General features: G+C 37.1%; 1 protein-coding gene across 2 annotated transcripts; it reads right to left on the reverse strand.

Annotated features, from left to right (window-relative positions):
• Positions 1-597: 597 nt before the first annotated feature.
• POLR1F (RNA polymerase I subunit F) lies at positions 598-12659 on the reverse strand. 2 transcript variants are annotated; one of them, XM_017886948.1, is made up of 5 exons: positions 12235-12659; positions 8283-8424; positions 5162-5370; positions 3458-3855; positions 2689-2835 (listed from the first exon to the last, which is right to left on the reverse strand). In XM_017886948.1, the coding sequence occupies exons 1-5, from the start codon at positions 12486-12488 to the stop codon at positions 2810-2812; spliced, it is 1029 nt and encodes a 342-aa protein (XP_017742437.1). In that variant the 5' UTR covers positions 12489-12659; the 3' UTR covers positions 2689-2809. The 2 variants fall into 2 exon arrangements, with proteins under 2 accessions (XP_017742438.1, XP_017742437.1); XM_017886949.1 differs by having other exon boundaries at positions 598-3855; positions 12235-12658.
• Between the last annotated feature and the right edge of the window lie 3700 nt (positions 12660-16359).

The following is a 16359-nucleotide window of genomic DNA, read 5'->3' on the forward strand; positions in this document are numbered from 1 at the left end:
AACAACCTAAATATCCATCCTTAGAAAATGAAATAAATTATACACTGAAATTCTGCAAACATTAAAAATAGGAAGACCTCTATATATTCATATGGGAAGATATTTACTATAAAAGAAGGTGGGCCCAAAAAGTACAGGTAGTTTGATTCTATATATGTCTTAAAATATTTTAAAATTCACTACTTAAAAATCTCTAAAACTACACATGCAAGTGACAATAGTGGTTATTTCTGGAAGCAGAATTGCCAAGTGGGTGTGTGTGGTGAGGAACAGGGAGGGAGACCAATGACTGGTAGAATGGGAGGATGTATATACTTTTACTATTTGAATTTTTAAACAAATATATATTGATTTTGTAACATAAAATATCTACTCTTTGGCAAAAAAAGGCAAAGATGACCCATGTGGTAAATGTATAAAACAAGTTAAAGAGATCAAATTTCTGTCATGTCATTTGTAAGTATTCTATCCCTGACACACTGAAGTGATAAAAGTCCTTAAAAACCATATTACATATAGGCAAAAAAAAAAAAAAAAAAAGATGCATTTATTGAAACAAGTGAAGAGGTTAACAATATCACATCAGAGGCAAAGTGATACCATTTGAAACTGTGCTTTTTATTTATCACTTTAAAACTATCTGTTGATGCTTTCATTATACAAAGCATTCACTGTTCAATACTATAGATATAGTTAAGGCATAGTTCCAGTCCTCAGGAAACATTTGGTCAAGACAAATTTGATTAAGAGACGAGCTTTTCAAACAGGTAAACAGTTTGAAGTAATGCAGAGTGTTACAAGTAGAAAATATTTATTAAAGAAAATAAGAATTATGGTTATGAAGCATGCACATTTAGCCTTGTCTGGAAAAAGTTTATGCAGAAGGTGGTGCCTGAGGTCTTTTACATTAGATAACTTCTTAGTCCTCTGTCAGGTTCTCCACCTGGAATGCCACAGTTAGTTTTTCTTCTCCAAGGGTCAAAATGCTGCTTATCCAACAACCAGCTTAAACACTAAGCATAAAGCATTAAACATTCATTTTCATTTGTACTTATCATGTATACTTAGTTGTGTATCTTATAGACAAAACGGTAAGCCCTTAAGAGCAAAAACTGGTTAAGTCATTTCTGTATCACTGGTGACTAGTGGGGTGTCTTGCACAGTGAAATGGGTGAATGATAGGAACTGGAGAGAGAGTAAGGGATCTCGTCTAGGCTAGAGGGTTTATATGAGCAAATTCCAAGACAGAAAAGATACACGAGGTTAGTGCAGCATGTGACAAATGTTTTGAAGAATATATGGTAGACACCATCATCAGTCTTTTTGTGTCAGAAAGACGAACAAAAAAAAATGAACAAAGTTATTATATTCTAGGAAAGACAAATGGCCAGATCTGACTTTTCAAAACTACTCACATTATGAAAAAAGCAGGAACAAATCTAGTTTCACGTTCAGCATGCTGCTCCCTGTTTAATTCATAAAACACAAATGGCAGAAGTATTACTTGAAGCAAAACAGAAGTAATGTAGGAACTTGCTTATTTTGCTAAACCACAATGTATTTTTCCAGGAATAGCATAAATTTGACATATTTCTTGGTGTCTATGGAAAAGGGGTTTAGAATTGTTTCACTAAAAATTAAATTTCTCTATTGTCAAACATGATTGTATACTCAAATTTTAAAATGTGAAGGGAACATTTCTTAAACATTTCCTGGGTATGCCACTACATCAAGTCCTGGTAATATGATATAGTTTATTTCAAAATTTTTTCAACTCACACTTCCTTTAAAATAGCACTGACCAAAAGAAAGTTAATGTGAGCTTCATGTACAATTTTAATCTTTGTAGAAAATAAACTGAGAAAGGCAAAATTGTTTTATTTAACCCACTATACCAAAACATACTGATTTCACCAGTACAAAAACTGAGATGATAGTTTACATTTTTTGGTACATCTTCAAAATCTGGTATGTACTTTATACTGACAGCACATCTCAATTTGGACGAGCTATATTTCCAGGGCTCAATACTCACATGGATCTCAATTGTAATCAAAGAGGTTGGTCTGCACCCTTCCATTGTCTAGCACATCTACTTGTAGACAGTTGTCAACATCTGCCACTCTGCCAATTCTGTATCCCATCATTATAAGTTCAGATCAACATATATCACTAGCAGAATTTATTCATTACCAAATATTTAGCTGTAAGATCAGCACTATGTCTGGTACTCAATAAATGGCAACAAAAATGCTGACATGGGAGTTCAACCATTCATCTATTTGCAGATACTAACACAGGTAACAGTGCGTGAACAATCTTCCCTGGTTTTTTTCATTCCACTTAACACAATTATTAATTTTCTTTTGTGTGTATATGCACATCTGTTTCTCTTATGACATGCCACAAGGGAAGGAACTACATCTATCTTGTTTGCCATTACATCCCTGGGCCTTAGCAGAATGTGTTATACAAAGCAGATGGTCAAGTATGTGGAAAATGAATAAATATGGCCATGCATTGATTATCAGCTTCAACCAGCTTGTCATTTCATTACACTTTGTCAATTAGTCAAGAGACATTCCACATTTTCTCAATGAACGCAGAGAACAGAACAACTGTTTTCTCTTCAGCACAATATCTTATAGAACATTCCAATCATTAAAAAGTAATCTGAAATTTCCCACAAGTCAGAATCACATTTATCCTGTCTTCATTAGACTCTCCTCCAACATACAACAAAATTAGAATGGCTGAGGAACAAATGAACAAGTACAAGAAAACAGTCCTTTCCATCAACCTCTCAGACTTAAGAAGACAAGGACACACATGCACCTGGAAGAAAAAAAATAATGAATAGCATTTACCACCACACAGTCAGTCCAGGCCTGGCTTTTAAGAGTTGTGAAGACTTCAGAAACTTCTTTGGAAAACCATTTTACGTTAAACAATAGAAATACTGTAGAAGCCATGATAAAGGAAAACCTAAAACTAGTTAATGTCCTGAGTTTTTAAAAAAGCAAAATAAAATAGCATGTAATAAGGTGAAGCCTATTAAACACACACAAAATCAAATCATCAAAATCTCAAACTTAACTCATTCTTCAGTAATATAATATTGTATTATAAAGTCCTTTGGCTAGTCTGGACATTGTAGAAATAATTTTATGTAGAGTGCAAAACCTGGAAGAATATGAGAGCCGACAGTGAGAGCAGCTATCTTTTTATTTTGTATAAAATGGTACTTTAATAATACTGATTCTCCCCAAATTAATTTATAGTCAGTTTTATCATTTTTAGCACATAGAGCCTCCTACTCCTAGTTCAGTATTTTCTGTTTTGGAAATTACTGGTATGCTTAACCATTTCATATCACTGAAAACATTTATTCATCAATTGTATGTAGATCAATCTTTTAAAAACTGAATCATATTTAAAATACACTAAAGAAAATTACTTTTCTCTTTTCTTTTTGGTGAGCATTTCAAAGGTGGGGTAAATTCAGCCTCTTCACTGTGTTTTCTTTTCTTTTTTTTCTTTTTATGGTCACTTTGGTAACCACTGGAGTCACTGCCTTGGAAAACAGGGTCCTGGTCCTGAACTTCCTGGTGCTTTTTCTTCCTTTTCTTTTTCTTTGGCTCCTCCTCCCAGAGGCCATTCACATTATTAGTATTCTGCAGGGCTGACTCTTCCATTGGAGTGTCACCTGCATCATCTGCTAGCTTTGTGGTGCCACTGTCCACTTCATATGTCTCTGGGTCTTTCTTCTTTTTCTTCTTCTTAGGTTTTTTAGCAGCTTCTTCAGTGCCATTTTCTGTAACTTCTTCAGAAACTTCAGAGCTCTTGAATTGTAAACTATGAATTAACAGTTAAAAAAATTAACAGAGCAATAAACAAAAAACAAAGAACAAATTGAGATCACGATCCCCTAACAGGCTAAGGTTTTCTAAATAATGACAGCAGTACAAGACACATAACCACGGCATAAATTCCAAATATTCTATCCCGTTATCCCTCAATCCACTAAAATATGCATGGGCTGCTGAATGTTAAATTGAAAAATGTTAAATTTAACATTAAATGTTAAATTCTTTCTTTATGAAGAACTTCTCCCAGACTGTTTCCACACATAAAAATGACATAAGAATCTCGTCAAAACATGTCTTCCAAGTTTTGGGTTGTTTCAGAAAAATTTGGTCACTGAACATTAAACACCACAATACCTAGGCTTATTAACCAAACCACTGACATCTAATAGAAAATAGGATCTGGTATGTATCAAAGTAATGGAGTTTCCAGTCTACTATTTTAATCCTGTTTCAAATAATAGTCCATTGTTCTACTTAGCTGATACTAAGATAGTGTTACTTTAACATTGTGAATTATTTTATACCACTAAAATAAAACATGGATCAATGAAGTAGCTCTCTCTCCAGAACTTCAGTCTTAGTAGCACTAGGCACATGTACCTAATCAATACCAACAACATAACTTTAGAAATTCAGTTCCTCAGTCAGACTTAGTCACATTTCAATGCTCAATAGTGAGGCTGCTGTATTATGTATATATACTATATTTCTGTCATCACAGAAACTGAACAGCTGTTCCAGACTTCAACCCATACTCTTGTAACTTTAAGGTAAAATATAGAAAAAATTATTAGCAATAGCAGCATTCTAAGAGTTGTCTCTCTCCTCCTTCCTTTAAACTTGGCTCCCATGGAATCAAGCTCAAGATCAGAGTAATTCTTATAATAATTTCAATACAGAATAATAAAGAAATTAAAATATCTGGCACAGATGACAATACGCAACACAAATTTTGTGTGTAAAACAAAGCAGGCCAATAGGAAGGTAATTGTGCTTTCAGTAGTTTCAAGTTTAGAGGTCAATTTAAAAAAAAAAGTTAACAACAAAATAGAAAATACTTAGCAAAATTGAGCTATTGAATATTAAAATACAGACCAGTTAGCTAGTCCGTGTTTTAGAATATTTGATGCACTGTTACAGATTACTTAAGAGTATTGTTTATATTGACTTTATGGTTTGAAAGCATGAATATTCCTATAAACAGATATTTTTAAAGAGAGGCTTATGTTCTCTAAATTCAGAATTAAATAGAAATTAAGTACCTAATGATAATTATGTAATGATAAACTAACCTTGTGATATTTAGTTTTCCCCGAATGCAGAATACTCCAGCAGCATCTGAGTCTAAACGAAATACTTCAAATTCTAGTTCATCACCCATGTTTATCTCCATGGTTAGCCACTGCTCAGCTGACAACTGCTCAGGTTTAGGAATGGAGGCATTGAAACACCCATGTACTAAACAGCCAATGTGGCTAGAAGACACTTTATTAACTATACCCTGGGAAGAAGAAGGAAGAAAGAGCGTAACATAAAGAACAGACCCACAAAGTTAAAAGGTGAACCAAACTTTACAAGCTTCAAATAATCTTCAAAGAGCAAACATCAAGTTAATGGTCTAATTTAATATGGAAAAAGTTGACCTCAATTAAAACTTACCCCATGTCATGCCAAAACATCACTTTAGAATACCACTGGGTTTTGAGAAAGCTCAAACTTTATTATATAAGTAACTGCACATTAACTGTCTAACTGGATAAACTAACCTGCCCCTGCCACCCTGTCCAAGAAAAAAACCACCTAAACCCCCCACTGCAGGATTCCTTGGGGAGGAGATTATTACTCTTTAGCTACATTGAAACCATGCAGAATATACTCCCATATAACCTGTAAAAAGACCTCATATATGTTTTATAACTGGGATCTATGTTATGTTTCTGTAAATAGACTGAATTTCAAAGCTTAAAAATGCATTCTTTATTTAATTTAGCATGATGCAAGCATTCCATTAGAAGACAGCTTACCCTTTATATGTAAATATTGACCATGACTATTTTTGGCTAAATCACAAAAGTATTATTAGAAACTTTAAAACTAAAACAAAAATATGTGCTATATGATTTTAAGATGAGACTCTACATAAAACTTATTTTTCTTCTCAGGGTCAATATATACAAAGCATATGAATGAGACCCAGAAATATTAAAAATTCACATTTTCTGAATTATAAAACTGCAAATAATACTGACATGTATACAATGCTGTTTAACATCAGCAACCCTTTACACATGTGACAGAATAAAACTTCCCTATCTGGTATGATCAGAAGTCTAGTGTTCCCACTGGTAGTTTCCAGATGGTCTAGATAAACAAACTGGTACATCCATAAAATAAAAGTTTATTCAGTAACAAAGATAAATAAGTTCTCACCATAAAAAGACATAGCGAAACCTTAAATGCATGTTGCTAAGTGAAAGAAATCAATTTGAAAAGGATACATACTCTATTCTTCTTTAAAAAGGCAAAACTATGGAAACAGTAAAAAGATCAGTGGTTGCCAGGGATTAGAGGGAACAGAGGGAAGAAGGGAGAAATGAATAGATGGAGCATAAGGAGTTTTTAGGAGAGGAAAACTATTCTGTATCATACTATAATGGAAGGTAAGTTGTTGGGATTCACTCATGAAAGTGGCAGAAATATTAAAGGGAAATATTAGGGAAAGTTATAGGGAATAGTCACAAACCTTTCTGGAAGGCCAAAAGGTTACATAGCTTGTAATAATTGAACAGGCTGAAGACAGCCGGTTCTTACCTTAGAGCATTAAGTTATAGGGTAAATACTAGGGACAATAGAGGCTTCCCCAGTTAAGTCTGTTTACCCTACCTCCATTAACTAACCTTTAAGTCAGATGGCCCTCTGGGGGTGGGGCGGGGGAGGTCACCCAGAGATACTGCCCCCTAATGACATTTACTTTAAACCTCGGTACCTGAGCTTTAATGATTTGTAGAACTACTCTCTTAACCATGTTAATTATCCACAAGTGTGTGGACTCAGAACTTCTGTTGTTAACTGTATACTAAATAAATGCCTGGAGTGTGAACTGCTCAGGGCCAGCGGCAGGGACAAACCTCTCTTGCTGTGTAGGCGGTCGGACACTCAGCAGTACTGGCAAAACAGAATATCTGTGTGTCAGTGAAGGTTTTATTCATCCGTCTTTTAGGTCAAGGTCTGCGGGCAGACCCTGTATTTTTGGAGACAGGGTCTCACTGTTGCCTAGGCCGGAATGCACTGGCACAATCATAGCTCACTGCAGCCTTGAACCCCTGGGCTCAAGTGATCCTCCTACCCCAGCCTCCTAAGTAACTGGGACTACAGATGCATGCCACCATGCCTCGCTGTTTTATTTTGTGTAGAGATGAGGTCTCACTATGTTGCCCAGGTTGGTCTTGAACTCCTGGCCTCAAGTGATCCTCTTCCTTTAGCTTCCCCAAATGCTGTGATGGTAGGTGAGCCACTGTGCCTGGCCTACATGTTTATATTTAAAATAATAATTTACACAAAGTAGATGAAAGTTAAGTTTCTTAATTTCCAAATACACATCTACTGCCAACTTCAGTAGTCCAGTTATAAGATTCCAGTTTAACAGGCAAAGGATACTATTTGTATTAATTTGATATTGAAAAATTTAAAAAATTGGAAGTGCCTTCTGGGTTTTGTCATGGTTAAATTGATCTGTATTTTTATGAATAATATCAAGGGTTAGTTAACAGTTCTGGTCTATTAGATTAAAATATTTATCAGCTAAAGAAAAGAGAATATACACCCACATATGAGTATACATATGAACATGTGTATACACAGAGAACTGCTGGAGGAAGACAGGAGAAAGTAAAGAGTAAAAAAGGATCTATTTCAGTATATTTCATATCAATAGCTGCATTGTCAGCTTATGAAAAACTGGAAGACCTCTCCCACAGAGATTCCATTTTCAAGGCACAGACTGGCTGCCCTGTCCTCTGTCATTCACACATTTTCATTACTGCCTGGCCCATTTGAATTCCTGTTTTATATACTGCTATATATTCTTTGAAACCTTTGTAAATAAATGGTATTTGTGTAGAATTGAGAACTTTTGAAATAATGATAATTGATTTTTTTCCCTTAAAATCATTCTGTGACTATGAAAATAATAAAGTAGATGGGACATATATTCTGTGCATGCATGTGTTTTAGGAGGATATTAAAAAACTTACCTAGGTTTGGATGATACAAATTATTTTTTCCATAAAAATATTTATTTACTCACAATAGCAATTTATTTGAGTCCCAAGGTATATATTACCTTTTAAAATGTTCCAAGTTACATAATTATAAAATTGTACAAAGGGAGCTAGAAAAAAGGGATACACATACCATAAGCTTTTGCCCCGGTTCAGGGCAGAAAATAACAAAATCAGCTTCAATGTTAAGATGAATGTGTCCTTGATCATCATAAATATCTCCAAGTTCTCCCACAACTTTGATGTTATCATATGCAATAGGGACACCTAAAAGGCTGTAAAAAGAAAAAGTTGAAAATGATATATTTTATCCTCTTTTACTTATTTATTTTTTTGGAGACAGGGTCTTACTCTGTCACCCAGGATAGGGTGCAGTGACATGAACAGGGCTCACTGCAGCCTCGACCTCCCGGGCTCAAGTGATCCTACTGCCTCAGCCTCCCAAAGTGCTGAGATTATAGGTGTGCACCACTGCACTCTTTTAAACCAGGCCATTTTCATACTGACTAGATATTCTAAGAGTCCAAAGCTTGCACATCTCCTAAATACACCACCCATGTCAAAAACAATAGTATATGATTAGTCTGTAACAACTTTAGTAGTCCTGTTTCACCAACGGATTCTGATGTGTTGGCTAAGTTAAACTGATGATTCAAGATACACAGAAACAAAATGTCCAATTAATGCATGAGCAGTAAATCAACTCTTCTTCCCTTGCCAAGTCCCATTCTTTGTGTCCTAGCATGACTATTTGAATTCTTCAAGTTATACTAGGATAGAAAGAAGGGACTTAGCAAAGAAAATGTGTATCTCTGTGAGCATGACTGAACAAGAGGCAATTTTGGTATTATTCACCATTACTGAATTTCAGTACTTAACGGCATATAGCAAGGGAAGCATTACAGTTAAAGCTGAAGCCCCTGAATTTTAAAGTCAATGACTTAATGGAGAAAATCCCAAATTTAAACTATTGCTAGTAAATGCAAATGTTAATACAACTACATTTAGGAACTGACTCTGACACTTTAGTCTACAAATGTAACAGTCAGGATTAAGGGACAACTATTTTTCAAACTGTCATTTCTTAGTTCTTAAGGAATTATAGCTATTAAGGAGAAAGACCTAGTGGTGGGAGGTGGAGGGTGCAGTGAGCTCAGATCTCACCACTGCACTCCAGCCTGAGCGACAGAGGGAGACTCCATCTCAAACAAAGGAACAAGAAACAACCAAACAAACAAAACCTGGTGGCTTCATTACTTGTTGGAAAAAACTTCCCTGACTCCCCTAGGCAAAGCTGAAATCATTCCTCTACTGTTCATAATCTAATTGTATTGAACCTATCTGTATATATGTTTGAATTTCACACATGACTCTAAGGCCTTTGATAGCAAAGAATATTTTTTGTTGAACTCAATTAAACTTCTAACACAATTCACATAAAATAAGGGAAAGCATTTATCCCTAATAGATGTTGTTTACTAAAACAGCCAGGAGCCACAGAAAATAAACGTTAAGAACTACCAAATTAGGAAAATCCCAGCTCAGAGACTTACTCGGGAAAGCAATCTTCTGAGGTTTTAATTTCTGCATGTGGCATTCCTAAGCTGGAATCATCCTATCACTAAGACAATGTTAGGGACACAGAAAACAGAGTTAGAGAATAGGAAGAAAAATTAACTGCCATACTAGACAGAAAAACAAATATTAGGACTTTATTTCCCCTAATCAAAGCCTTGTCTGGAAGGAGGTCTGTGGTCCCCTGGTGGGAGGGGGGACATTTGGAAATTTGTGATACTAATCATGGTTAACAGAAATTTTGCAGAAGCCAGGGCAGAAAAGAGTCTGTCATGTACAGGACAGTCAGTACAATGAGGAAATATCCTTAGCTCTGACTTTTGAATAAAAGGACAAATCTGTTTACAAATAGCTAGGAACCTAATTTAACTCTTAACATCAACACACAGTCATCTTTGCATATTTTTAATCGATATTAAATTGTTCAGGAATTTAGCAATATATAAATTCAAGGGGGATTTTGTTAAAAGTCATTAGATATGTGAACACAGGCACTCAACACTATATACTTTTTCCTCCTTCACTTTTGTTTTTCAGATACCATCCTAAATAGGTATCAGGGCAAGATGGTAGCCTCACTTTAGTTCTTTAATACTCTATGTTCAATGTTTTGTCCCTCATTAGTAATGCATAGTTCAAAGTGTGGTGCCTGATTTTCACCTGGTGAATAATTTCACCAGGGGTCTTCAGCATATCCAACTAATATGAAAGGAGCTGTGTCCAGATCTGTTCAGAGTCACTCCGCGTGATTTCGTGATTTCCCGCCCTAGCCTGTCAAGTGCAGGCAATACAAAACGGTTACAGAAAACAAGATGGTTGCTTGTGTTTCCAGATGTTATGACTACTTTGTATATCCTTTAATCTCTCAAATCCATCCTCTCTAATCATTTTCTCTTGGACAATTATAACCTGATCTTAATTCCTCTCCTTGTCCACTTTCTCATCCTATTTGATAGCTAACCATTAAGTAAGGCTAACAAGTACTGTTTCTTAAACTGCAAATCTGATATGCCAGGAACTGCAGATAAGTACTGCTTTCTCAAAAGTATACCAAGTCTCAGAGTTAAAGGGTACTGAGAGGATGAAGCACTAACCCTGCCTAAGAAAACAGAAACACAAAAGGAAAAACAACAACAACCCCACCTTACCCCCAAAAGAACAAAAACTGGCAATGACAGGAAGGGAAAAGCAAAATGGCCATCCTCTCTGAGTTACTCCTGCCCTCGTCTCCAGTGGCATCCAATGCCTTTCCCCTGACATAAACCTTATTCTACTTATATAATAGATACGGTTCTCTGGGCAAAGCATACCGGTTCCCATCCAGTATCCGTTTGTTTATGGCACTCTTTGCCTGGAATGCTAGAAAGTACCGTCTTCAATCAAGTTATTCTCAAAGGTCCCAAGATCCCAATTCAACACTCCTTATCTTATTAAATTTCTGTCAAATTTTAACACCTTACTATTTATTGGCTTGTATTTGTATCTCTACTACAGCTCAAAGCTCCTTGAAATAGGGATTTCATTTTTTGTTTGTTTTTGTATCTCAAGTGTTCAGTATATAATATAAACATACGAGAAGTGTATATTGGTGCTTGGAAGAAGCTGTATATTCTTGAGATGCTTGATTATTAACCTGTGTGTGGAGGTCAAGGATCCCTTAAGAAAGTGATAAAAGCTTCCGATACAGTGCCCAAGGAACTTCACATAAGAATTCCTGAAGGACAGTCATGAATCCCTAAAGAATCCATTCATTCTAGTATTAGAACCTCGCTTTTGAACCAAAGTATGGTCCAGAGGAATACTGAAGCACATGCCCGCGCCCCCCGCCACACACCTCTGTAATTCTGTTTTCAAGGCACTTTTGAATACCGTAATATAAATGCATACATTTTGTTTTTTTCTCTCCCAAAAGCAACAGGCTCACTAGTTCGATTGAATAAATCGTCTTAAAAACAACTCAGGTCCAAAAGAAGAGAAAATGGGGAAATTACCAGATTGAAATCCAATAAGAAAAAAACGTGCTTCACGTTTTACAGGTATACCGAACGGTTGTACTAATGCTTCATGTGCAATCTTCGATGGAATGAGAATCTACTTAAGCACTGCAAACCAGATTTTTATTGTCAAATGAGAAAACATCATCCGGAACGGGATAAATGAAACGTTGAATGCCAAACAGAACTGGGCCTACTAGGTCTCCAGACCCCTGGTCTGTTCCTACCCCTACACCAGGGTTCTGGAGCGAGAATCTCCACTCCCTCCGCCGACACCTGAACTTCATCTTTAAGTTTTCTTCTCTATCTATGAAAGGGACCCTATAAAGATCTTCACCAGAGTGGTACTGGCCTTGAGGAGCGGATCGCGACTCTAGAATTCCACGGGGCTAAGCTCGGGGGGGGAGGGGTGCAATGCGACCTTTACTATTTGCCCCCTTTCTGCTGCGTTGTCAGCATATCCACCTGCTGCTACTTCCAGTGCACAAAAGAAAGAACAGGCAAAGAGATCGGTACCTCTCAGAATAGCGAAGGAGCTCCGCATCAAGCTGTTCTCGAATGCCGGTGCGTTTCCTGTTCAGGTAGCGGGGAGACAGCGCGATGTGCCTTTGGTGCGGCCCAGCCACCAGGCATGAGTAGCGACTGTTCACCAGCGCACAAGCAGCGGCATAAGTCGGCAACTCTAGGCAAGGCAGGACGCCAGCCTGCCCTACCAGAGACCCATCAGAAGCCGCCGTTGGCCGCCGCGCCTCCGAACAACCCGCAGCCATGCCGCTTGTCAAGGTTCCCACGGCGCGCCACTGACGTAAGCACAATCGCTTGTCCCCGACGCTCTTTTTACGTCATCCACCAACTACCACGCCCCTAGGAATTTCTCCTCCTTACGCTGTATTACGCAGCTCTGACCAGCAGGGGGAACCGTATTTTCGCGCTTCGAGGACGGGAGCTTAGAGCCTCGGATATGCATTGAGCATGCAGGAAAGTCAACCGACTGCTCTTTTAAGGGCAGGCAAATGTGTGTTTTCGCACAGAAGCTTATTGGATTGAGAAGGTAGCTTAAAAAATCCTTATTGGGTTAAGAAAGTAGCTTTCACTTTGATCATTTCCAGTAGTGAGGTGGTTTGGTAGAATTTTGCAAGCTTGGACTGTACAATAAAAAAATCAAAATATTTATGGAGTATATTTTATGCAGGACACGAAATCCTAAGAAGCAGGCCTGATAACTCTAATGCAACATATCTGAAAACGAACCCACTAGTTCTCTCCTGTCTTGCTTCTCTCCTCATTATGCACATGCTAAATCAGGGAATCATAACACAGCCAACCTGTCAGCCTCGGATCCTCTTTTGTTTCCCCAAATATCAAATCAGCCTGAAGGCCTGTATTGCCCAAAGTGGAAATATCATTCTATTTGGACACTATTCTCTTTCCCTGCCGACAAAACCGCAGGACTCCCTGCCTGTGGAAGCCTAGCTCAGTGGTCAGGAGGACACCCTGGGGCAGCCAGATCTTCCCTGAAACACATATGATTGTGTTGTGCCCTGTTTAAGCCCTACATAGGCACCCCACTTTCTCTAGGACAACACAAACTCCTGAAAAATGCTTATACAAGGCCGTTTTGTGATCTGTGTGGGCACACAGCCTCTCTCTTCAGCTTCATTTGTCACACTCCCCACCCTAATATTATGCTCCTTGGACCACTTTCAGGTCACTCTTTCTGCTGTCTTATGCTGTTCCTTCTACCAGGGAATATAATATTTTCACAAGGGTAAATTCTACTTACGTATGAATTTTTAGCTTAGATTTTACATTCTGTTCCTTCGCAAAGAATTTTCAACCACTCCACTCCTCTTTCTCTATAAGGATTAGGTAGCTACCCATGCTTTTTTTTATGTTAATTTTATATTAACTGCCCATTTGCTTGCCTGTTTCGTCAATAGATTCCTACACTCCCTAAAGTGGGGACCATAATATCTGTATTATTCACTACAGTAGCCCCCCACATCTCATCCCTCCTCCAAAGAAAACCAAGAAAAACGCAAACAATACATTCTGAATGAATAACCTGATAGCGAGTTAATAAATAATAAGTGATAAAGAGCTCGCAGCCTAAGTGGAAGTGGGATGTAAACGTAAACATATAACAGGTTATGCTAGGTAAGTGCCAAGAGAAATGTATAGCAGTGATGCGAGTACTAACATACTCCCTCATCTCCTAGACACTGCAAAAAGCTTAACCTCTCTAAACCTGATTTCTGACTTGTAAAATAGGAAAAATAATGCTTGCCCTGCTACCTTAGAGAGATGATAGGAGGGTCAAACAAGATAAATAAAAAGTATTTTCTTTAATATTCCTTAAATGACTGTAAACTCAGCATGAGATGATAGCAGGATGAAACTGCCCCCAAAACCTAATAGTAGACATTTTAAGTCCATAAATGGGAAACTTAATGGCCCTTACCTTGATTTTGTTGCAAAGTCCTGTAAAGTCCCTGTGCAGGACCCTTCTGTTCAATGGCTCAAACTCGGCTAAACAAGGAAGTCACCTAAGGTGAGGAGCTTTAAGAACTCCCAATGCCCAGATGACATCCCAGACCAGTTCAGTCAAAATCTCTCCAGGTGACTACACCTTACAGTCAAGGTGGATCTAGACTGGATGTACGTGATTTGAATGAAAACTATTTGGCCAAAAAAGAATTTAGTAAAAAAAACCTGGGCATCGTGGCAGTTTGACCAAAACAAAACATTACCTGAAATCAAATATTCCAGTAATAATCTTTCACAATTACTAAATGTAGTGCACCATGGAGTAGTTTTGTAACCTAGGTGTGTCCAGTGCAGTTAGAAGTTTACTTGTTTAATTTTGAAACTGATTTTGCCATTTTCAGTTTTAAAAATTCTGGCTTGATCGTTAGCTTCTATCCATGCTCTGCATGATTTGGGAGCGAACAAGGTGATTCTGCCTGCATGCCAGTGTTCACCTTTATGGGGTTACTTTACAAATTAACCTGTTCCACCTTCGACACAGGGGAGAAAACAGAAATACCATCAGTTCCTCCTACCTACCCTACCCCACAGACATGTACAAAGTTTATTTCTTCAAGGACCTGTAGTTGAACTGAACCATTTTCTTTTTCTCTAAAATGTGTCCAAGTTCCACAGAAAGTAAGGCAATGGTGGTCCCTGTCTCATGAAAAGCTCAGTCAAGTCAAAGGCAGTGTGCTGAGAAGAGCTTCATTCTATAAGGAGGAGAAAGAAGGTTAGAAATAATTTTGACCCCATGACCAGAGGAAGAGAGAGAGAAAATTTCTTGTGCAACAGTCTGTATTATTTTACCATTGACCTTGCCACCTCCGGCATGCACACACATACACCTTATTATATTAGTGTGTTTCTATTCCTCCCAATCAGATAATCCCTGGAACAACATAAATGTGCAAAAATTGGTGGTTTGCTGAAATAATGATGGTTACAAAGTAATATGCACCATATGCTCTGCTTTTTATAGAATACACGCATATTTATACACTTAGAAAAAAATCTAGATGCACAAATATAATCATGTGCCCCATAACTATGTTTTGGTCAATAACAGCTGACCTATGTGATGGTGGCCCTGTAAGTTTATAATGACATATCTTTTTACTGTATCTTTTCTATGTTTAGATATACTTAGTTGCACAAATACTTGCCACTGTGTTACAGTTTCCTACAGTATTCAGTACAGTAACATGCTGTTCAGGTTTGTAGACCAGGAGCAATAGGCTACAGGCTATTTACCAACCAGCTAAATAGCAATAGGCTCTTTATCAATCAAGGAATCTAATTCAGGTATGACTTATGCCATAACTTATCCTTTCAATTACTAAAGATCTTCACTTTTTCTATGTACATGACCAAAGCTGATAAAGAAGGAGATTAGCATAGCACATCATATAGCATAAGTGTGTAGTAAGGTACGCCATCTGGATTTATGTAAGTACGCTCTATGATGTTCACACAATGATGAAATTGCCTCATGAGGCATTTCTCAGAATGGATCCTTGTCATTAAACGACACATGTCTATACCATATGTTAATGTTAGTTATTTCTTGAGCGTGAGTTTATGTTTTTTTTTTTACTTTTGTGAATTTTATATATTATTTTAATGTTTTATACAGAAAAAAAATCAGAAACTTAATCAGAAGATTGAAGTTGTTACCGAAAATCCTCTAGTTTTAGACGGTTTAATAGTGTTGGTTGGTGCAAAAGTAATTGTGGGTTTTGCCATTACTCTTAGTGGGAAAAATGACACTTACTTTTGCACCAGCCTAGTACAAAGTGAAGAGCCTTCCTAGATGCTAAAGTCAATTGCTGGAGTTCAGATCCTGGCTCTGTCACTTACTAGATGTGTGATGTTAGGCAAATTTCTTTCATTTTCAAAAGCTAAAATTATTACAGTAGGATTATATGAAGATGGAATCAGACAGTAATTTTTGACTATACGTAATAGTTTGCATTAAAAAAATCCTGTAAAGAGCATTCCATGAAAAATGTCATTGTATCAGTTAGCTTTTGCTGCAAACTATCCTCAAATTTAGTGCCTTTAAATAAAACTATTAATTTAACTCATAATTCTATGGGGACAAATTTGGGCAAG

Source organism: Rhinopithecus bieti, unplaced genomic scaffold, assembly GCF_001698545.2.
Source record: "Rhinopithecus bieti isolate Rb0 unplaced genomic scaffold, ASM169854v2 scaffold_17001, whole genome shotgun sequence".
In the NCBI taxonomy this organism is placed as follows: domain Eukaryota; kingdom Metazoa; phylum Chordata; class Mammalia; order Primates; family Cercopithecidae; genus Rhinopithecus; species Rhinopithecus bieti.